We start from the raw sequence: 23,048 nt of genomic DNA, 5'->3' as shown, positions 1-23,048 counted from the left end.
GATACATTGGTATATAAAACAGGTATGCAAATCAAATAGTTACTGATAAAATCATTATTTTGTGACCTCCCTACATTCAGTTATGAGATCCCATGTGGAATCAAGATCTACAATTTAAGAAGCAGCATCAGATATGTGTGTGTATGTGTGAAAAGACTTTCCTAGGTAATACATGGTAAAGCAAGTATTTTAACCAAGGTCCTCTGATTCAATTCATGCTTCTTTCCCCTATATCACAGTGATAGATGAAAATTATTATTCCAGGTCCTTTCCTTATTCCTTCCTGTTCCCCAAACTTTGCCTAGAGATAATACATGAAAAGATCTCTTGGCACATATTTTATGAAATACTTAATTTGGGTAAATACTGGATAAATTTAGATAAATTCAGATTGGGTGATTTGGTATTAAATGACCAAGATTCCATAAATATCAAAACAACTCTCCATGGAAGCTATGCTCATTCTTTTAGATTGCTAGATTCATCTAGTTCATGAAATTCTTTTTCAAACTTACCTGCCTCCTTTTCTCCTTGTAAACTGTCCTTGATTAAGTAGAATCCAGAAAGTCAATAAATAATTTTTAAGTAAATACTATGTGCCATGAACTGTGCTAAATTCTGGGGATACAAAAAGAACAAAAATGAGTCCCTGCCCTCAAGGAGCTTACAATTTAAAAGGGGGATATTAATGTCAACACAACTGAAGTATTAAGGTACAATGGAAAGAAACCTGGACTTAGAATCAGGTGAGACATGGATTTAAATTCCATCTCTGACACTTATAAATTTTGTGATCATAAATAAGTCACTTAACATGTACAGCTAACATTCATATAGTGTTTTAAGGAATACTTCTACATGAGTCATATCATTTAATCCTCATAATAATCTGTGAGGTAAGTGATAGATATATATCATATCATACATACGGAGAAGCTGAAGTTCAGGGAAGTTTAAGTATCCCATATCACCTAGTTATCCCATCTCTCTAAATTTCAGTCTTCTCAAATATAAAATGGAGAGCATATAGGAGTTATCTCACAGGATGTAACTTGCTTTGAATACTTTAAAGTTCAATATAAAAGTTATCTTCTACTTCTACAATGATTGTATACAGGTCTTCTTTTCATTGTAATCTTAGAGTGCTGAGAACAGTGCCTTAGCACTTGATATGCATCTCATGATATGACACTGAAACTTTTTCCAAGTAATGATTTAAATGAGATCAATCAGCTTCCAAGGTACCTAAGGTAGAATGAAGGTAAAAATTTGGCTCAACATCATATTCCTTTGAGAATAATATGATAAAAAATATGCATCTTTCAGAGAAGCTAGGTGATGAAGTAGATATAATATCAGGTCTGGAGTAGGAAGACTCATCATCCTAAGTTCAAATCCTGTCTCAGATACTTACTAGCTATGTGACCCTGGTCTAGTCACTTAACCCTGCTGACCTCAGGTTCCTCATCTATAAAATAAAAGCAGTTCCAATGTCTGTCGAGAAAACCCCAAATGGGGTCATGAAAAGTTGGATATAATTGAAAAATGACTGAACAATATCAGTGAATCTTTTAGGATTATAACATTGTATTTCATCATTCTAGATGGTAGACCTATAAGATAACGAAGTGGTTAGAGCCGCAGACACTGGAATGTCAAGAATTTTGGATATTCTGCCAAATTCAGCCACGGATTTGTTCTACTGAAACCAAGGTTGGGGACCTGCCTTTGGGATAAGTCCTTTTGGAAAGTTGCAATTTGGCCTACTGGCTTGGTTCAAGGAGGGGTGAATGCTTTCTCAATAAGGAAATGGATCCTCAACTTCTTTTGCTTTTACCCTTTTGAAGGATGAGATATTTTTACCCAATTTTCCCCACTTTCAATTATTCTGATTGCAAAGTCTTCCTATCCTTTGCCTTCCATAGTCAAAATATTTATTTGTCTTCACTACATCTCTGAGCCTGTTATTCATTTTTTAAAAATCTTCTATGAAAATCAAATAGTTCATATTCTTTTCCCTTCAGTCCTTCCTTACTTCTTCTATCCCAGTTCTTATGTCAGAATGAATAATTTCAGGTTTTGATAAGCTTCCAAGTCAATTTCCCCAATTCCCACCTCCTCCTTTCCTCTAAGAATTGCTGTTTTAAGTATAAGACTAGAGGCCAGTACCAAATAATCATTGTCAATGTCATTTCTGATGAATATTTTTACACCTGATAAAGCTTGAGATAGAGTCTAATTGGATGGTGGTGGGGATGTTCCAGATTACTGACCCAGCAATTAAGTAAGCTTGTTAGTCTGTGAGCCTGGGACAGCTGGAGTGCTCTTCTTTTCTAGCAGCTCTGGTTAACATCAGCTGGGAAAGCTCTCGGTAAACAATCCGATGGTTGATCATCCAGCCTTCCCATCGCTACTGCGCTCCTGAGCCCATATGACTCATTTGCAAGCCATGCCTGTCGTCTGGATGCCATAACATGGGAGAAATGATGACCGCTTCTTGGAGGTTCTTCTGTGGTCAGAGTTGCCAAGACCAAAGCTGTAATGGTTTGTTATGATGACCTTTGTTATTCCATTAGGCTCAATTGCTTTAAAAAATGATGTGTGCATACTTTAGGAAAGTTTTTACCCTTTACATTGACCTGACATCATGGTTTATATTACAAAATGTATTAATGACAAAGGAGTGTTTTCATGTCCTCAGGACAAACTTTAACAACTATAATCTGCCCCGAGTCATAATAAATATAAATGTATTGGTAAAACAGATCTCATTAATGTGGCCAAGACAAATGCAAGATGATATTTTAAATCAGTTGACATCCTGGATAATAAGCTCAGAGCTTTTTGTAGAGCTGAGAAATGTTGTGTGCTTTTTATTGAAGGGCTGAGAAAAATGACTTGTCTTTCTGGTTTTGAGTCAGATAGTTAGGAATGTCTCAGGAAAAATTGTTAAGACTTCACATTTGTGTATTTTTTTATTTTTATTTTTTTAGTGTGTGTGTGTGTGTGTGTGTGTGTGTGTGTGTGTGTGTGTGTGTGTGTGTGTATGGTGCATCTTTCTGTGCTGAAACATAGTGTTTACTAATCTGTCTAAATGTTATTACCCCCAACAGGGTATAAATTCCTCTAGATTAGCAATTGTTTGGATTTTGTCTTTTTATCCCTAGCACCCAGAACAATGTTTGGTATCCTGTATGTACTTAATAAGTGTTGAGTTGAATTTTATTGTATCCTAATTTACAATGACATATACTTTTCATCATGCACTATTATTTAGAGGTCCTGATAGAAAGATAGACTTAAACAACATTTATTTGAGATATATTAAGTTTTTTAAAAAAAATATGTTAATATGAAGAATACAGAGAAGAATGTGAACTTATATGAACTGGTATAAAATAAAATAAGCAGATCCAGGACAATATAAATAATGGATGCCACAATGTAAATGGAAAGAGAGAAAAAAAAGGAAGAAAATGAATGTCATGTAATTTTAATAACCATTTATGACTCCAAATAAAATGTGAGAAAATATGTTTCTTCTTTATGGAGGTGAAGGATTGTGTGGAATAATGCATACATTGATAGATTCAGTTAATGTGCAGGGAAGTCTTTCTGGACTGATGTTTTCTCTCCCCCCCCCCCCGTTTATTACAATGTATGGTTCTCCAGAAAGGGGAAAGAAGAAGGATTATTTTAAAATGAAAGTGACTTAAAACCAAAATTTATCAATAAAATTTTGTTTAGAAGGAAATCAATGAAACTATTGTCCCAAAACCTGCTCTCATTAGCTAATTAGGTCCAAGAGAGAGGTTAATCCTTTTTTACTTTCCCTCAAAGTACTCTGAGTAGTAGAGTTTTCTCCAATGTAATATCTCATGACTCCCCATAAAGTTTATTAATATCAGTTATCTTATCAATATCATCTATCCAGTGATTAGCAGCCAATATAATTTTGACCAGTTGATATCTCCTTAATATCATTAATTTTATTTTATAAAAGAATGTTTACTGAGAAAATATAGCAATGAATGACTGAAGTGCAAACAAATCCCAAACTGAAGCAGGGAATAGGTATTTTTATTAAACATTATCACACATTTCCAGAAGGGAACCCCTCCCCAGTCATTTGGTGGATATACATTAAGCAGAGTATATTCCACATGCTCTTAAAAAGCATGCCTTCATTGTCCAGTTTACCCATTGACCCCTGTGCTATTTCTAAATCAAAAGTGATCATTGGAAAAGAAAGGCAAACAAACAAGAAAGGAAGGAAGGAAGAAAAAGCCGTGTTATTTATTATGTTACCTTTGGGGGTTGGGGTTGAGGTTATGAATTCCTGTCTTCTTGAGGGACAAAAAAGATTTTATTCTCCTTTTCTGACATTTTTTCTTGGCACTTTTGTTCAAACAGGGGAGCTTTTGTGGCTCAACACTATGACTTAGATGACCCTGTGGTATTAGTACAGATAGAGACATAATTCATGGCTGCCTTGTTTCTACGCTTCATGAGCAGCAACAGTGACATAAACAGTGAAAACTAGAAATTTTGGGAAGCAAATGCACTGGGAAAGGATTAAACCAGTAGATGGCAGAAGCTGATTCTCCTCTCTAACTTTCTTTCTAATCAATTTGGCTCTGTTCCTTGACAGGAGTCTCACCAAGATTTTTGTTTATTCTTTGTTTTTGAAGATGCTTCCTATTCCACATTCATTTTAATGCTCTCTTTAGTGAATGAAAAAAAAAGATTGAAAAAAGTAGTCTCCACATGGGAAAATGGCTCTGATTATTCACTATTCTGAGAGTAGTCTTTAATGCTAATGATTTGTACTCACAATAGTTCATATTAAATTTATTTTATTTTTGTAGAAACATGAAATTTCATTGATGTAGCAGGACTTCTTAAATTTTTCCCACTCTTGGCTTCTTTTCACCTGAGAAATTTTTCTGTGATTTCAATAGAGCTATACAAACTAGGTATACAAATCAAACATTTACTGTTAATAAATCATAATTTTATGATCCCTACAGTCAGTTATGAGACCCTATATGGGGGTCACAAATCACAGTTTAAGAAGCTGGCATGTAGAGAACTTGCAATGTGCAATCTCCTTCTCCTGATCCAGATTGGCAACTCAGCAGGAATTTAGTATCAGAAAGTTACCTAGGGCAGTGAGAGATTGACTGACCTGGTCCCATGGTCACAAAGCAAGTGTCTGTCCAAAGTAGGACTTGAACTCAGGTTTTCCTAACTCCAACCCTGGCCTTCTTTGCTATGATGCTTCTAATTCATATAGTGATTTGGAGTTCACCAAATGCTCTCTTCACAATGATCCCGTGTGGGAGGTATTTCATTGATGAGGAAACTAAGGTTCAATCAATCAATCAATAAACAGATTGACAGCATTTCGAAGTAGAAAGAGTGCTAAATCTTGAACCAAAGGACATGGATTCATATCCCACACCTGCCACTTTCTACTTGCATGATCTTGAGGAAGTTATTTGATCTCTATGGACCAGTTTCCCCATCAACAAGTAGCACTGGGAAAGTAGAATTCCTCTAAAGCCTCTAGTTTTACATCTAACTAAGCATTTGCTTACTTAACTGTATTTGCTTACATGTCGTAAGCATTTGCTAATTTTTTTTTTTAATGTGCCAGCCACTGTGCTGGCTGGCTCAGACAGATTAAAATGACTTGCTAGTCACTTGAGCTTACACCTAGGGAGAGAAGAATGTGGAAGACAGTTCAATGCAGTTGAAATCATATTGGATTGGGAATCAAAAAACAAATTCTAGACAAATCCTAGTTCTGCCTCTTAGGAGCTATATGTGATGTAACATAAGCCATTTGACCTCTATAGGTATTAGGCTCTTCTTTTGTAAATTGATAGTGTTAGATAAGATCACTAATGGCTCTTTCAGATCTAGAAGGTATGAACTTATATTTGGAACCCAAGAAGAGAAAATTTTGGCTTGTGGTGAAGTTATTGATCAGTGTACATGATAACCAAGTCAAATCTCATATTTTACTTTGATGAACATTTTTTTCTAAAAGAGGGACAAAGAAGATGTACTCACTTTGTGTAATAGTAGGTTGGATTTCTACTTCAGGACATTTAGGTTACTGCAGTGTGGTTATGGGATTCTTTTCTAATGATTTTGGCTGAAGACCCCTTTCCAAAGTGTTCTCCACAATGTCAATTGCTAGTTGTAATTTGTATTTCTTATATATCATTGATGTACCCAGTGATTAACATTTCATGTCATTTTACCAAATAACATCAATTACCTTTAAGAACATATAGCAAGAAGAGAAGTTACAAATATATCCACTTCCCAGAAACTTTCCCTTATTGCATTGTCTGGGTTACTGAGGAAAGTCGGCTCATGTTTAAAGCAGTTCTACAAAGCATTCACTCTACCAAACTACAAATACAATGGCATGGCCAATGTATGAGTTATTTAGTCTTGTAGGACCTGGCATCTTGGCTGTACGGCTGATTTATTGTTCAGTTGCTGGTTTCTTCTTAGTCTGATTTGGAAGACTAGGTTCAGCTGACCTCAGTCCCTGGCATGAACTTCCATCACTAAATCTCTGCTTATCTCACCTTTCAAAGCTCACAAATTTGTAGCCATCTCCATTAAACCTTCTGCTAAAAAACAAAGTACAAATTCAAAGAGCAAAGGTGTCATGTATTCACAGGATGTGTGTGTGTGTGTGTGTGTGTGTGTGTGTGTGTGTGTGTGTGTGTGTGTGTATTTGGAAAGCAGTTGAGATAAATTCCCCTTCCCAACTTCCAAGTTGTTTATTTGCATACTTAGTTCCAGTACAGAGGACTTCTCTTCATGTAGAAGCAGGCTTCCATCACCTCCCTCTGAGTACACAATACTGTATATGATTGAAGGATGGCACTGCCATTGGCCTATTGACCACCCCTACTCCTGTATTCTCATGTTGGGAATACATGACTGAGCACAGAAGAACATTAGCTATTCATGAAGCATTGTGTACAAATGTCATCTCTATTACAGAGCAAGCTTATATTTTTATCCCTCACAGTGCCTTCACAAATGTCTGTTGGATGAATGCATACATAACATAATTTTTTTTAGGACAGGTCAGAATTTGAGAATGCTGCCCATCAGATTTGTATCTATATCAACCCTTCCAAGTCCTGTTTCTGAAGTAAAGCACTTTATGTGGACTGGAAAAAGGCATTTCAAGGCTCATTGAAAGGTTTAAAACTTTAAATCCTCCTTGAAAATAACCTGCCTCTCAGGAATCTTATGTCCTGAAGAATTATAAGGCTTCTTCCTTGGGCTGTGGAATGACTGTATTATTAACTATGATTACTTAGGTCCCTGAATGGAAGGATGTCATAAATCTTTAAGTATTTGTTCTGGTTTGTGACTAAGGGAAACTGTATAATATTAAATCAGATGCTGGGATAAACATTTGAAATGGCAGTTTTTTTCCCCCAACTTAGGATACCATGGCATGAAGTTTCTGGGAACCTTTTACATTTTTATAGAATCTAATTCTTCTTTATATTGAATTTGCTTCTCTCCAAGTGTGAAGAGAAAATAAGTGGCTAGCTCTGCATTTTGCACTTTCAAAGTGATTTATCATCATGGAATTAAGGTGTTCCTTACAGTCTTCAGCACTGCCATTCTACAGGACTGGAAAAATCCAGATAGTAGGAAGTTGGAGAGGTCACAATAACTCATGATGGCTGGTGTTAGAGTTAAATGAAGCCTTAGCAAGTGTGGTACAATGGGAACCATGTTGGATATGGAATCAGAGGCCTTAGAATTAAAAAGCAGCCCTGCTATTTACTCTTTGGGTTATCGCTTCTCTATACTTCAGTTACATCAGCTATAAATTAAATATCAGATTCAGTGACTTCTAAGGCCCCAACTGGCCATTTCCATTTAGGTGATGCTCCTTCCTTCTTTCCAGCTCTCAATGTATAATCCTATGAAATAGGATCCTAATTCTCGAAATTTATAGAGTCACTTGAGGATTAATATCTGAAGAGGAAAAAAGTCATAAATAGATCCAGAGACTTCAAGAGAATTTGTGGTCATTGAATTAATTTCTTTGCCTTCAATCTTTCCTTTATCCAAACTGCTCCAAACGGGGGAGCTCCTGTCTTCTTTTTAAAGACTTCCCAAGAATGAGATTTCATGACTTCCCTTAATAATCTCTGTCAGAGTTTGGCAACCCTGTTTGGAAATTATTCCTTATGGTTATGTTTACATCTCTACTAGGCAGCCTTTGAGTAAGGAAGCTACTAACCCCCATTGCCAAGTCAGTAGCAATTTATGGGCACGTAGAGAAGGGGGCCCCTGAACAAAGAAGCTCTGTATGCATATGCTCTTCTGCTTTCCATCCCATCTAACCCACAACTCCCACTGACATTATAATAGGGTCAGACAACTTCCATGGAATAGAGTGAGAACATTTCTAGCAGGTCAAATTTTTAGAGCTTCAGGCCAATACTATTCTCTTTCCGGGTAGAACATACCAATTAGGTTCCAATCTGTCAACCTCTATGGTCATTCTGTGATATTTCTGCATACTAAGAGAAGATCAGGTAAACATTTTGTGGAAGCTACATTTGCTTGGCCAAAGTGGGCCTTGGTTTTCCTGTCTCAAAGTGGGTTCTGTATTATGCATTCTATGAAGAGAGAAGAGATTTTAAAAGCTCTTTAGGAGTTGCAGTATACTATAGCTCATTGAAAGTAAATAGTTTGATTTGATCAAAATGTTTCCTTAGCCTTAGGAGGAAGTGGGAAGAATTGAAATGTGTAGAAGACTTCCAGAAAAGCTTTCTCCCTTCCCCAATTTCTTTTGTAAAAAATATTGTCAAGAAAAAAAATTTCTTGAAGCCTTAGCAGTCTGTCTCTAGAGGCTTTTGCCTCTTCTAGCTCCTTTCCCCCCACAATGACTACATCTTATTTATCTCATTTCACTTTTCCTCTGAACTTGGCATTCTTCCCATGATGATGTTTCTCAGTGAGATAACACTTTCCCCAGAATCAGTCATAGTTTATGTGGCTTTTAGGAGTTAGATCCTGACAGTTTGCAGAAAAATAGACCTCTAGATCATGGTCAAGGAGGCCTCTCAAAGACTTATTTTTTTGATGAAGAAGTCATTACCATGAAATTCTCTTCTCCAGTTTCTTAAGAACATACCAGTAAATTGTGTGTATTAAGTGCAGACATGAGGCAGGGACACTATGGACAAGAACTGTTATTGAATGGAAATGAATTAGGAAAGGAAGTTTTGAAGGCTTTTGTTTGAGGATGGTCTTGCTAGGAGGCAGAAGTATGAACTACACTTCTTTCCGGGGAGTTGTGAATTTTTTCACCCAATTCTGCAAATTTACTCTAAATATGAGTTGTTCTTGTCCCCTGGGATGTTAGTTTCTTATTTCTTCCTTTTGGCATTTGCACACTGCCAGAGCTCCAAGTTATCATATACTTTCTTCCAAACTTAAAGCTGTAAAATAGCATCAGTCTTTTGGGAGAGAGATGGATGTATGTAGAGTAAATCATTCAATTCTTCCAAATAAGTAAAGGCTTCTGGTATAAATCCCACTCTGAAATGGTTTGAGTGGGAGAGGGGGCAAGGGTAAGGAAAAGGGGAAGAGGTTGGAAATCTTCCTTCTGTACAACTGACTCCAAGCAGGGCCTAGGGGAGAAATGCCTCTGCCAAGTCACTAGGATTTCTTGCAGTTATCATTTACGGAAATCCTGTTTGGTGGTAAATAGAGTCCTTTTGCAAAAGAGAGAGACAAGATGGCTAGAGGAGGGAGTTGATGAGGGGGAGCAGGGAAAGGGAGGAGCTGTAGGGACTGGTGAGAGAATGCTGATGTGGGAGGTTATTAATGAGATACTAGCTGGGAAACCAGAGATAGGGAGGGATACCAGTTGTTATGGACCAAGAGAGGAAATGGGTGAGAAAAAAATGATGATAAACAAAACTTCAATTTGCTTTCTGTCTTGCTGTCTTTTGGTTTTGTGCTACACTCTCTTCTGTTTCTAACTATCTGGGGCTTTATTCTGAAGCCATGCATTCTGAATCCTTAGCTCCTGTTTGGATTCAGATGTCTTCTACATGACATCCTAGGAAGTTTTTAGAACCTGAAATCTTTGCTGCACTCAGGTTTCAAAGCTTCCAAAGTACAAAATATCAGGGGCACCATCAGTCCATAATTGTGTTTATGTGTTTAACTTGTATTTAATTTTACTTTTTCCCATTAATAAGCATTTATATTCTCTCCCTCCCTGTCCCTCCCTCTTTGTCTTTTTCTCCTCTTTCCTTCCTTCTCTCTCCCTCCCTTCCTCTCTTCGCTTCCTCCTCCTGCTTCTTCTCCTCTTTATCTTTCTTTTTTCCTCCTCTTTCTCCTTATTTTCCTCCTTCTTACTCATTTTCTCCCTCTCCCTCCCTCTCTTTTCTTCCCTTTCTCTTTCTCTTTCCTCTCCCTTCCTCTCCTTTCTTCTCCCTCTGTCTCCCTTCCTCTTTTCCCTCTTCCTTCTTCTCTCCTTCCATCTACCTCCCCCTCTCTCCTCTCTTCCTCTCTCTTTTTCTCTTCTCCCTCATCATCACTTGCCTCTTTTCTCATCCCCTTCCTCTTCTACCCAATGGAAAAAAAAAAAAAAGAAAAGCAAAACCTTTATATCATATATGGATATTCAAGGAAAACAAATTCCCACTTTGACCTTGTCCAAAATATATATTATCATTCCACATCTTTAGTCTACCAGACTAAAATTTCTCTAGCATGTAGAATTTAAGAGATCTCCTGGCTCATTTTTCAAGCTAACTTTTGAACTGAAATTCTGATATGCCGGTTGGTTTGCCCTGGAACATCTGGGATTCTGGCAAGAACATGAGAAATGGTAGTTTTATGTTTTAGTGAACTCTTCTTAGAAATATTTGGGATCCTATAGAATAAAGAAAAAGGATTTAGAAGAAAGTATGGAGGGATCAGAGGGAAGGGTAATACTCAGGATACGAGAATGAAGTTTGTGAGAGTATGTCTTTATCCCCTGTTGACTTTATCTTGGTATATACTGTGAAATCTTGTCTAGACCTAGTTTCTGTAAACTGTTTTCTAGTTTTTATTTTTCAGTACATTTGTCAAATAGTGAGTTTTTGCCCTAAAATTTTGATCTTTGCATTTATCAAATACTAGATTACTATGGTCATTTACTACTGCCTGTTGTGTACTTAATCTATTTATTCCTCTTTATTTATACCACTATATTTTTTAGCCACCACAAGATTATTTTGATGATTATTACTTTGTAATACATTTTAAAATCTGGTACCTTCCTTCACATTTTTTCTCATTAATTTGCTTGATATTTTTGGCCTTTTGTTCTTTCAGATGAATTTTGTTACTTTTTCTAGCTCTATAAAATAATTTTGATAGTTTGATTAGTTTGGTGCTGAATAAGTAAGTTAATTGTAATTTTATTATATTGGCTTGGCGTACACATGAGCAATTTCTCCAATTATTTAGATTTGACTTTGTATGAAAAGTGTTTTGTAATTATTTTCATATAGTTCCTAGGTTTGTCTTGACAGGTAGACTCCCAAGTACTTTACATTGTTTCCAGTTATTTTAAATGGAATTTTTTCCTTTTGTCTCTTGCTGGTGGGCCTTGCTGATAATATATAGAAATGCTGATGATTTATGTGAGTTTACTTTCTATCCTGCATCTTTGCTAAAGCTGTTAATTATTTCAAGTAGCTTTTTAGTTGATTCTTTAGGATTCTCTAGGTATAGCATCATACAACCCACAACGAGTGATAGTTTTATTTCCTCATTGTCAATTCACATTCCTTCAATTTTTGTTATTGCTGAAGGTAACATTTCTAATACAGTACTGAATAATAATGGTGATAATGGGTATATTTGCTTTCTAGTGTTTTTTTCTTTAATGGGAATGAGTATGTTTTTGGTCAAAACATTTTTTTTTTTTGCATCCATTGAGATAATTATATGGTTTATATTGGTTTTGATATTGATATGGCCAATTATGCCAGAAGTTTTCCTAATATTGAACTAGCTTTGAAATCCTGGTATAAATCCCACCTGGTCATAGTGTATGATATATTGATGTTATATCCTTGCTAGTATTTTACTTAAAAATTTTGCATCAACATTTATTAGAGAAATTGGCCTATAATTTTCTTACTCTATTATTACTTTTCTTGGTTTGTGCTTTGAAAGGAACTTGATAGGAGTACTTCTTTGCCTTTCCCCCCCCAGATTTTATATATTGTTGGAATTAGTTGTTCTTTAAATGTTTGGTTGAATTCACTTGGGAATCCATTTAGTCTTGGTGATTTTTTTCCCTCAGGGACCTCATTTATGGTTTCTTTTTCTAAGATAGGATTATTTAAGTATTATATTTCCTCTTCTGTCAACCTGGACAATTTATATTTTTGGAAATATTTATCCATTTAACTTAGACTCTTAGATTTATTGGCATATAATTGGGAAATAGTTTCTAATACTTTTTAAAGTTTTTTTTTTTCTGCTGACACAATTGGAGTTAAGTAAGTTGGCTAGGGTCACATAGCTAGTAAGTGTTAAGTATCTGAGGCTGGATTTGAGGTCTTCTTGACTTTAGGGCCAGTGTTCTATCTAATACACCATACAGCTACCCCAATTTCATCCTCATTAGTGATGAGTCCATCCTTTTCATTTTTGATATTACTAATTTGTTTTTTCTCTGATTTTTTGAAATCAAGTTAACTAGTGGCTTATCAATTAAAAAAATAAAGAGCTCCTAATTTTATTTATGTGTTCAATAGTTTTCTTACTTTCAATTTTATTAGTCTCTTTTGTTTTTTAGGATTTACAATTTGATGCTAAATTGGGGATTTTAAAAGTTTTTCTTGTTTTTCTTATTTTGTATGCTCAAACTTATTGATATGCTCTTTCTCTATTTTATTAATATAAGCATTTAGAAAAGTAAAATTTCCTCTAAGTTCTGTTTTATCCCACAAATTTTGATATGTTGATTTATTAGTCTCATTCTTTTTAATGAAATTATTGTTTCTCTGAATTGTTCTTTGACACACTCATTCTGTAGGATTAGATTATATAGTTTCCAATTAACTTTTAATCTATCTTTCCATGACCCTTTTATTGAAATTAATTTTTTATTTCATTATGACCTGAAAATTATGCATTTAATACTTCTGCTTTTCTGTACTTGGTTGTAAGGTTTTTGTGTTCTGCTATATGATCAATCTTTGTGTAGGTGCCCTGTGCCACTAAGAAAAAAGGAGGGGCAGCTAGGTTGCATAGTGGATAGAACACCAGCCCTGAATTCAGGAGGACCTGAGTTCAAATCTGGTCTCAGACACTTAACACTTCCTAGCTGTGTGATCCTGGGCAAGTCACTTAACCCCAGCCTCAGAAAAAGGGGAAAAAAAAAAAGAAAAAAGGAAACTTTTTTCTATTCAGTTTTCTCCAGAAGTCCATTATGGCTAACTTAAAAAAAATTCTATTCATTCTCTTAATTTTTTTTTTTTTAATCTAGTTCTGAGAGGAGAAAGTTGTGAGGTTCTCCACTGGTATAGTTATAGTATGTATTTTTTATATAACTCATTTAACTTTTTATTTAAGAATTTGATTGCTATGCCATTTGGCACACGTATGGTCAGTATTGATTTTATTCATTGAACAAAATGTAGTTTATCTTCTCATCTCTTTTAATTAGATCTATTTTTGCTTTTGTTTTGTTTGAGGTCATGATTACTACCTCTGCTTTTTCTGTTTTTAATCTTGGGCTAAAGCATAAAGTTTTCCTCCAGCTTCTTACCTTTATTTTGTGTGTCTCTCTATTTCAAGTGTGTTTCTTGTAAACAACTATTATCAGATTTTGTTTTCTAATTTACTCAGTTATCTGATTCCATATTATTGGTGAGTTCATCCTATTCACAATCACAGAAATGAGTACTACTTTTATATTTTCCTTCATCCTACTCAAGGACAGTTTTCCTTAATACATTTTTAAAAAATATATCCATTTTTTTTGATCATGGCTTTCAGGTAGTCCAATCATTTTTAAATTATCTCTTCACTGTCTATTTTCCAGATCAATTTTTTCTCCAATGAGATATTTCATGTTTTTCTCTCTACTTTTTTACATTTTTAAAACTTTTGTCTTATTGTTTCTTGATGTCTCATGGAGTCATTAATTTCTACTTGCTCAGTTCTAATTTTTAAAGATTTTTTAAAAATGAGCTTTTGTATCTCTTTTTCTATTTGGCCAATTACATTGTTGAGAAATTCTTGTCTTTAGTAGATTTTTGTGCCTCTCTTGCTAAGTTGTTACTCTCTTTTCAAGATTTTTTCAAGATTTCTTTTCACAGTTTTCCCTCTGCCTCTCTTATCTTATTTTACATTTTTTTGGGGAGTTCTTCCTGAATTCTTTTTAGTCTTGTGACCAGTTCACAGTTTTGTTTTGTTTTGTTTTGTTTTTTTAACATTTATTTATTTTTATTATAGTTTTTTATTTAAAAGACATAAACATGAGTAATTTTTCAGCATTGACCCCTTGCAAAACCTTCTGTTCCAGCTTTCCCCCTCTCTTAGATGGCAGGTAGTCCAATACATGTTAAATATGCTAAAATATATGTTAAATACAATATAGATCTACATATTTATACAATTATCTTGCTGCACAAGAAAAATTGGATTTAGAAATAAGGTAAAAATAACCTGAGAAGGAAAACAAAAATACAATCAGACAATAACAGAAAGAGTATCAATGCTATGTTGTGGTCCATCCTCATTTCCCATAGTTTTTTCACTGGGTGTAGCTGGTTCTCTTCATTACTGAACAATTGGAACTGATTTGGTTCATCTCATTGTTGAAGAGAGCCAGGACCATCAGGATTGATCATCATATAGTATTATTGCTGAAGTGTATAATGATCTCCTGGTTCTGCTCATTTCACTTAGCATCAGTTCATGTAAGTCTCTCCAGGCCTTTCTGAAATTATCCTGCTGGTCATTTCTAACAGCCGGTTCACATTTTTAAGGCTTTCTTTGCATGTAGCTGCTTTTGATTTTCTTGTCTTCTTCTGGGTTTATGTTTTGATATTCCTGATCATTTTAGTAATTTTCTATAGTAAAATTCCTTTCTGTTGTTTGCTCATTTTCCCAGCCTGTTTCTTTGACTTTTAACTTTATGTTAAAGTTGGGTTCTGCTCCTGGGGTGATGATGGCATTGTCCCAAGTTTCAAGTGTTTTGTGCTACTATTTTTTTTTCTGTTTTTTTTTTTCCTCTTTTTCTGAGACTGGGTGGGGTTAAGTGACTTGCCCAGGATCATACAGCTAGGAAGTGTTAAGTGTCTGAGACCAGATTTGAACTCAGGTCCTCCTGACTTTAAGGCTGGTGCTCTATCCACTTCGCCACCTAGCTGCCCCTGTGCTACTATTTTTAGAGCTAATTTTGGGAGTCTATAAATTTTTAGTTCTTCCAAGATGGTATAATCTAAAAAGAGGTGTGGTCATTGCTCTTCTGGTCTGTGCTCTGATCTGTGAATGGCCACACAAGCACTCTTTTTGTATCCTGGAATTGACCAAAATCCCTGTTCTCCTGGGTTGTTTCCTTCTTACTCTAGGATTGTGACCTGAAATCATGTGTAGGTAGTGTAACACAGTCTTATACCCTCATTACTCTTATGCTTGGGAGAGCCCACTTGAGTCCCTGTCTCTACTCCACCATTTTGGCTCCACCCTCTATGTTGAATTTCTTACACTATTCTGCTTATATTTAGGAAAACAATGGGACTTTAACTTTAAAAAAAAACAAACTCCTGTGTTCACAATATGCCCATGTAATATGTCTATGCCTATGTATCTTACTGGGAGGCAAGAATAAAAATCTCTATCATCTCTTCCTCCCTCCCAAATCCACTCTTAATTCCTTCTAGGAGGGGAAGTAAGAAGTTAGAGTCTAAGGCTGGCTCATTCTACTTTCCTTAAAGAGAGGGGGTACTGGGCTAAAACTCTATCTACTCTTTTACATACTGTTAATCTGAGGATGTAATTTTCATGTTCAAACTAAATTTCTGATTGCTATTTCATAAGCAAAGGAAGTTCTGAAGCTTTATTACCAAAACTTTCAAGTTCTATAACTAACACACATATAGCAAATAGCAAATAAACCCATCATTTATAATAAAATTGAAAATAGAGAAAGTATACACAATGAGAACATATACCAAACAATACAAAGAGTAAATGAGTTCTTCCTTTTGTGAGCAAGATAACTCAGCTCATCTGAGAGTCCCATGTCTTACCCAAAGGGAAAATTCCGTGAAGTCTCTAGTGTAGTAAGCTATGGATAGGGGCATGATAGAGACCGCCAGTTCTTCTCATGTTACCTTTTTTTTCAAGGTCTTTTTCCCTTAGGGAGGGTTGAAGAGAATCTGATATTGTACATCTCCCCAGAAGCTGGAAGCTAGAAGAACCTCAAAAAAAAAAATAGAAGAAACTGAATCTCTCTTCCTTCCAGCTAGCTCTGTCCCACCTCTTACACTGAGTTGGATTACTGATTTCCACCAATGAGGAGACAGCCATCTCAATGTTCTTTGGGGTTTAGTTTACTTTCTTTCTTCCTCCCTAATCAGCCCCATCAATGCAACCACTCAATTGATCTTTAATTAGGTATTCTTTATTGCTTAAAAAAAACTATACAAAAGAACAAAATATTGTTTATGGATTTTCACTTAATTTATTTTTCTAATTACATGTAAAGATAGTTTTCAACATTCATTTTTGTAAGATTTTGAGTTCCAAATTTTCTTCTCCATCCCTCCCTTCCCCCTGCAAGACGGCAAACAATCTGATAAAGGTTATTCATGTACAATAATTTTAAACATATTTCCATATTGCATACAGACTTCAAATCTGCTTGTTGGTCCTATGGGGGCCAACTCTATTATGTCAAGATCATAGTACTAAGGCTTAGTGAAAAATAGCAGACCCAAGAAGAGGACATACTTTTAAATGGGGTTTCAGAAATATTCAGACTGTGTAAATCTGAATTAGCTATAGCTCTTAGACTAATGAAATAAGTATAACAACTATAAGGAGAGAGAGAGCTTTGAGGTAGAAGATTTTCCACTTTCCTGCATTCTCCACTCACCTGTATTCCTTCTAGGAGAAAGTGTCAGTTTGAAACTTCCCATTTTCTTGCTATTATTATTATTTTTTTTTTTTAGTGAATTAGATCAGTTAGGAAAGCTACTGAATTTAAAAGATCATTAACTTAACTCTAACCATCACTCATTGATTCCCACTCCCTATTTTCTCCACAAGAAGAAGGATGATTAACCTGGTAGAATATAAGTTTCTTGACAGGAGGGATTGGGTTGTTGGTTTTTTTTCCCCAAAAAAATCATCACAGCCTTGCACATCACAGGTTCTTAATTTTGGATTTTGGGATCAAATTAGGTGGTTCTCGTCTCATGGCTATGTAGTGGGTATGACCTTCTTGGATGTGGCTATGGTTTAAATACAAAAATGGATGTTAACTTGAAACTAAAGGAAAGGTTTAAATTGTGATTTGTGAGAGATTATTATAAGCCTTGGACTTTCCAACTGTAATATTTTTTAATACCTTTCCTGCAAATGGAACTGCTCTTTTTTATAGTAGATCTTAAATTGTTAAATGTCAATAGCATATCGGATGAATATTCTTTATTTATTGTATTTGTACCTATAATAGGTTATAGCAAAAGTTCAAGCTGGCCCAAGATCCATGGGAAGTGCTCCAATCCATCTACCACTACAATGCAATATGGTTTTCTTATTACAATTATGGAATGTGTCAGAGCTGGAAGGGACCATAAAAATTATTTAATCCAACCCCTTCATTTCAAAAATGAGGAAACTGAGGTTCAAAGAACTTAAATGATTTCCTCATGGTTGCACAGATCCAGCACTAGAAGCCAAGTGGTCTGGTTCCAATTCTCTTTTCATTGCACCAGAGAGAGAGAGAGAGAGAGAGAGAGAGAGAGAGAGAGAGTGAGTGAGTAGGGGGGGAGAATGGATTTATTAAACTTGTGCTCTGCAGTTTTAGGCTTCAACACTTTCAAATCAGAGGGTTTTTTTATACTTGAAAACTCAATTTTATTCTCTATGAAGACAGAGAAGCCACAAAATTTGTATTATAAAAATCATATTTCTGCTGTACTTCAGGTAATATAGAGATGACACTAAAGAAAACAAAGGGGAAGAATAGAGGTACTAAATCAAGGTTACTTGGAGCAAATATGTTTTTTTTTTCCTTTTTCTTTTCAAAACATATACACGAATCATTTGACAACATTGACCCTTGCATAGTCTTGTGTTTCAGATTTTTCTCCTCTTTCCCCCCACTCACTCCCCTAGATGTCAGACAATCCAATATATGTTAAACATGTTAAAATATATGTTAAATATAATATGTATAAACATTTATACAATCCTCTTGCTGCACAAGGAAAATTAGATAAAAAAATAAAGTAAATGAGTAAGAAAATAAAATGCAAGTGAACAACAACAAAAAGGTGAGAATGTTATGTTGTAATCCACATTCAGTTCCCATTGTCCTCTCTCTGGGTGCAGATGACACTCTTCATCATAAGATCTTTGGAACTGGCATCAATCATCGCATTGTTGGAAAGAGTCACTTTCATCACAATTGATCATTGTATAATTTTGTTGTACAATGATCTCCTTGTTCTGCTCATTTCATTTAGCATCAGTTCATGTCAGTCTCTCTAGGGCTCTCTGAAATCATCTTGCTGATTGTTTCTTATAGGACAATAATATTCCATAACATTCATATATCATAACTTATTCAGCCATTCTCCAATGATGGGCATCCACTCAGTTTCCAGTTTCTAGCCACTACAAAAAGAGCTGCCACAAACAGTTTTACACATATGTGGGTACCTTTTCTTCCTTTAAGATCTCTTTGGGATATAGGCCCAATAGAAACACTGCTGGGTCAAAGGGTATGCACTGTTTGATAACTTTTTGAGCATAGTTCCAGATTGCTCTCCAGAAAGGCTGTATCCATTCACAATTCCACCAACAATGTATTAGTGTCCCAGTTTTTCTATATCCTCTCTAACATTTGTGAGGGGCACTGTGTTGTGTGGGAGGATACCAAAAAAAAGGTTAAAAAAATTCCTAGCAATGAAGGAAGCTCACATTTTAATGAGGGAGACTTGAGCAGCATTATATGAGTAAGTTGCCAGAGATAGAAAAAGAGAGAGGCAGAGACAGAGACAGAGAGAGAAACAGAGAGAAACAGAGACAGAAATAGAAAAAGAGAGAGACAGAGAGAGACAAGAGAGAGAGAGACAGAGAGGTAAAGAGAGAGAGAGAGGGAGGAAGGGAGGGACAGAGGGAGGAGAGAGAGAGAGAGAGGAGGAGGGGGGGGGGGAGGGAGAGAGAGAGAAAATGAGAGGAAGAGGAGGTGGTATTCTTACTGCAGTGTGCGCAGATACATAGACCTCATCTGGAGTGTTGTGGTCAGTTCTGGGCACCGTGGTCTGAGAAGGACATTGATAAACTTGAAAGAGTCCAGAGAAGAGCAACAAGGATTGTGAAGGTCTTTAGTCTAGAATATAAGGATCAGTGGATGGACTTGGGGTATGTTTAGCCTGGAGAAAGGGAAGACTGAGGGTGGGATGGAAGACATAATAGCTGTGTTCAAATATTTGAAGGACTATCATGGATTAGGGATTAGATTTGTTCTGTTTAATCCCATAGAGCAGAACCAGGAACAATAGCCAGAGGTTGCAAAGAGGAATATTTAGTTTTAATGTCAGAAAAAATTAATTAAAACTTTTCAAGAACAAAATGACATGCCTTGAAGTAGAAGTCTTGGGATTCCTTGGAAGTCTTCAAGTTGAGGCTGGACAACCACTTGTTGGCCATATTATACTGGGGTTTTTATGACTAGATTAGATTAGATGACTTCTAGGGCCCCTCCCAACTTTTAAATTTTGTGATTCTGTGATTTTGTGGCTTTCTAACATTATAAAGGTGAAGTTAATAGAACATTGGGCCTGGAGTTAATCTAACCTTAAATATTTACTGGCTGTGTTATTTTGAAGTTACTTAATCAGTGTCTGTCTCAGCTTCCCAACCTGTAAAATGGAGATAATATCAAATATCACTCAGGATTGTTTTGAGGATCAAATGGAATAATATTTGTAAAATGCTTAGCAAAGAGCCTGGCACATAGTAAGTATTTAATAAAGGCTTCATTCCCTCCTTCTTTCTTTCCCTCCTTCTTCCTTCTGTTCTCCTTTCTTTTCTTTTTCTCTTCTTCCCTCCCTTTCTTCCTTCTATCTTTTCTTCTGTGATTCCAAAGAATCAGAATGCTAGAGCTGAAAGAGACTTTAGAAACATTTACTTTTGCTTCTTAATTTAAAGATAAGAGTAAACTATTCTTCCCTCAAATTAGTCCTTCCCATTTTTGTCACCTATGCTGCTATAACTGAAATGAGTCCCAGCTACTAGCTTTTTTTTTTTCTAAGCAATTAACTACATCTCCCACTCTTATTAATGCTAATAATTAGTCTTAAATTCTCCATTGTTCATATATCTGTAGTATTATGGAGGTTGTTATTTGCCATTCTCAGTATCAAGTTCAGAAGAAGTTTTCTGTCTTATAGTAGTTTTTAAAAATATGCTTATTTTTTCCGACATTATCAACCACTAATAAGTACAGATCAGGGGATTCCCCCTTTCCTCCTTCCATCAGATGATTAGCAAATATCATTAGAATTCAAATAGTTTTTCTTTTCTTCTTAGTTTTTTTAGACTTGAGTATATCATCAATAGTAATCCAGGCTCCTCAGGTAAATACCTAGAAAAATGTTTCTTAATCTTTTTTTTTTTTTTTTTCTATATGAGTGAATGACTCCTCATTTGAGGTATTGAAATCATTTATGCTTTGGCTAGGGTTGAATTAGCTGACGTCTAAGGTCCCTTCAAAATCTGTTATTCTATGAATTTGTTAAAAAGTGCAAAATAGGGTAGGCTAGCCTCAAATACGTGTTGTCAAATCTTGTTACATCATTTTATGGATGTAATATAGCAGATGTAATATAACTGCAGAGGATATGTTCTCACAATCCTTTAAAATTCTGATATTCTTTCCAGATTACTCCTCTCCCTAGGGCTTGAGAGCTCTTCTATTTTCTACCAATATCAAATATTATATTTTAAATAATGATTATTTTTCCATGGGATTTTGAAGTTATGAAATGAGTTTGAGTGTTTAGAAATTTATTTTAGAACTTGAAGTAGGATTTAAAGTCTGAATGTCTCTTCTCTAAATAGTTAAAGGATCTGAGCAAAACCTGCTAATTTGCTGGCTTTGGTTGTCAGGAGACTAGGTTGCTCCACTGAGAGGGACTGGTTTGTCTGCTCTGGTTCTTTTCTACAATGCTTAAATATAAGTAAAAGCATAACAAAAGGGGACTCCACTTTTTAATCATTTCAGTCATCCTGGAGGACTTTGGATGTTTGGTCTTTGCTTTGGACTCTTTCCCCCCTGTAATAAAAATAATCTATTTAGTTCCAGATCAGATTAATTATCTTTAAACCCACAGGTAATATTTCATTTGAGGAAATCAAGGAGTAGAAACAACAAAAATAGTAAGTCAGAGGGGAGAAATATTATTGGCCACAGGGAACAATAATTTGCACATCCCTAGTGCTTTAGAGTTACAAAGAACATTGTACACACGATCTCATTTGAAACTCATATCCATCCTGGTAAGGAGATGGTATCAGAATTTGTTTCCATTTTGCAGAAGAGGAATGTGAACCTCAGTGAATGAACGGTCCAGGGTTTCACTGTTTGATTTATATCTTCAGTATCCAATACAGTACTTGGCATATAGTTCATGTTTAGTAAATGCATATTGATCGATTCAAAGGCCAGCCCTTTTAACACAAAAAAATCCATAATAAATGAGGAAGCTAAGAGGCAGAAGAGCAGATTAACAGTTAAGACTAGGGCCCCAGAATGAGTTACACTAGGGCTATATATATATTGCCTGGCCTGAATTACAGTTGTAAAAGCCTTCCATGAGCAAACATTGGCAGACCTCCCTCTAAAATGATTGCCATAGCTCCATTCTCTCTCTATCCCCTACATTACTGTGAAAAAAAAATCACTTTCTCCTTCCTCCTTTAGATTCATGGGACTTGTTCAAAGCTGTAAACTTAAGCCATACCTCTACCCCCAGTAGAATCAGAGTCTAAAGTTTTAAAAGTTTTTGAAGTTTTAAAATTACAGTACATAGTGTCACATCTGGAGCATCTCTCTGGATTTCAGTTATTTAGACTAAGGCACTCCTCCCTCCTCTTTTCCATCATAGAGAGACAGCCAGACAGAAACACAGAGAAAGAGACACACAGAGAGATAGAAACACAGAGACAGAGAAACACACACATACACAGAGACAGAGAGATAGAGACAGAGGACATACATAGGTGGGGGTGGGGAGGAGAGGAAAAGAGACCAGAGAATGAGAATACTTTCCTTCCAGTCACTGAGAGAAATTCTGGGCTAGAATAATATTTCTTTACTCCCTTCAAATGTGCACATTTAGGGGTGCAGAAGGAAAGGTACTTCTCTAGTCACTTTTAAGAGGGCAGGAAAAGTTTAGATCCTTCTCACCAAACCTTGATTACACTAAAGCCACTTACAAATAGTGAAAATGAATTAAACCCATTTATCCAAGCTAAAAGAAATTGGAGATTAGAATATCACAGTAACTCTCTCCCAAATACACAAAAGTGAATGAGCTTTTATCTGAGTAAAGTATTTCACTTTAAGCCAGGAAAGAAAGACAGATCTCATCATGGAAGTCCATTCTAGTTTCTCTGCAAAGGCAACATGGAAATCAGGGACATTTTGAAGAGTACATCTTGATAGCTTCTTTCTCCATGTGTGTTTCTTCTGAAGAGTCTCTCAAATTACACGTTTT

At 35.6% G+C, this 23,048-nt stretch overlaps 1 protein-coding gene across 1 annotated transcript in view; it reads left to right on the top strand.

Moving 5' to 3' along the window:
* Window positions 1-2,376: 2,376 nt before the first annotated feature.
* Window positions 2,377-23,048, top strand: part of HLX (H2.0 like homeobox) — a 62,152-nt gene continuing 41,480 nt past the window's right edge. Inside the window, exon 1 of the mRNA XM_074262699.1 lies at window positions 2,377-2,544. Coding sequence (XP_074118800.1) covers window positions 2,475-2,544 — 70 coding nt within the window. The 5' untranslated portion in view covers window positions 2,377-2,474. The remainder of the gene's footprint in view (window positions 2,545-23,048) is intronic.

The sequence above is a fragment of the Sminthopsis crassicaudata genome, chromosome 4 (assembly GCF_048593235.1).
Source record: "Sminthopsis crassicaudata isolate SCR6 chromosome 4, ASM4859323v1, whole genome shotgun sequence".
Lineage (NCBI taxonomy): Eukaryota > Metazoa > Chordata > Mammalia > Dasyuromorphia > Dasyuridae > Sminthopsis > Sminthopsis crassicaudata.
Note: the sequence above shows the minus strand (reverse complement) of the source record. Positions and strands in the feature narration are given on the sequence as shown.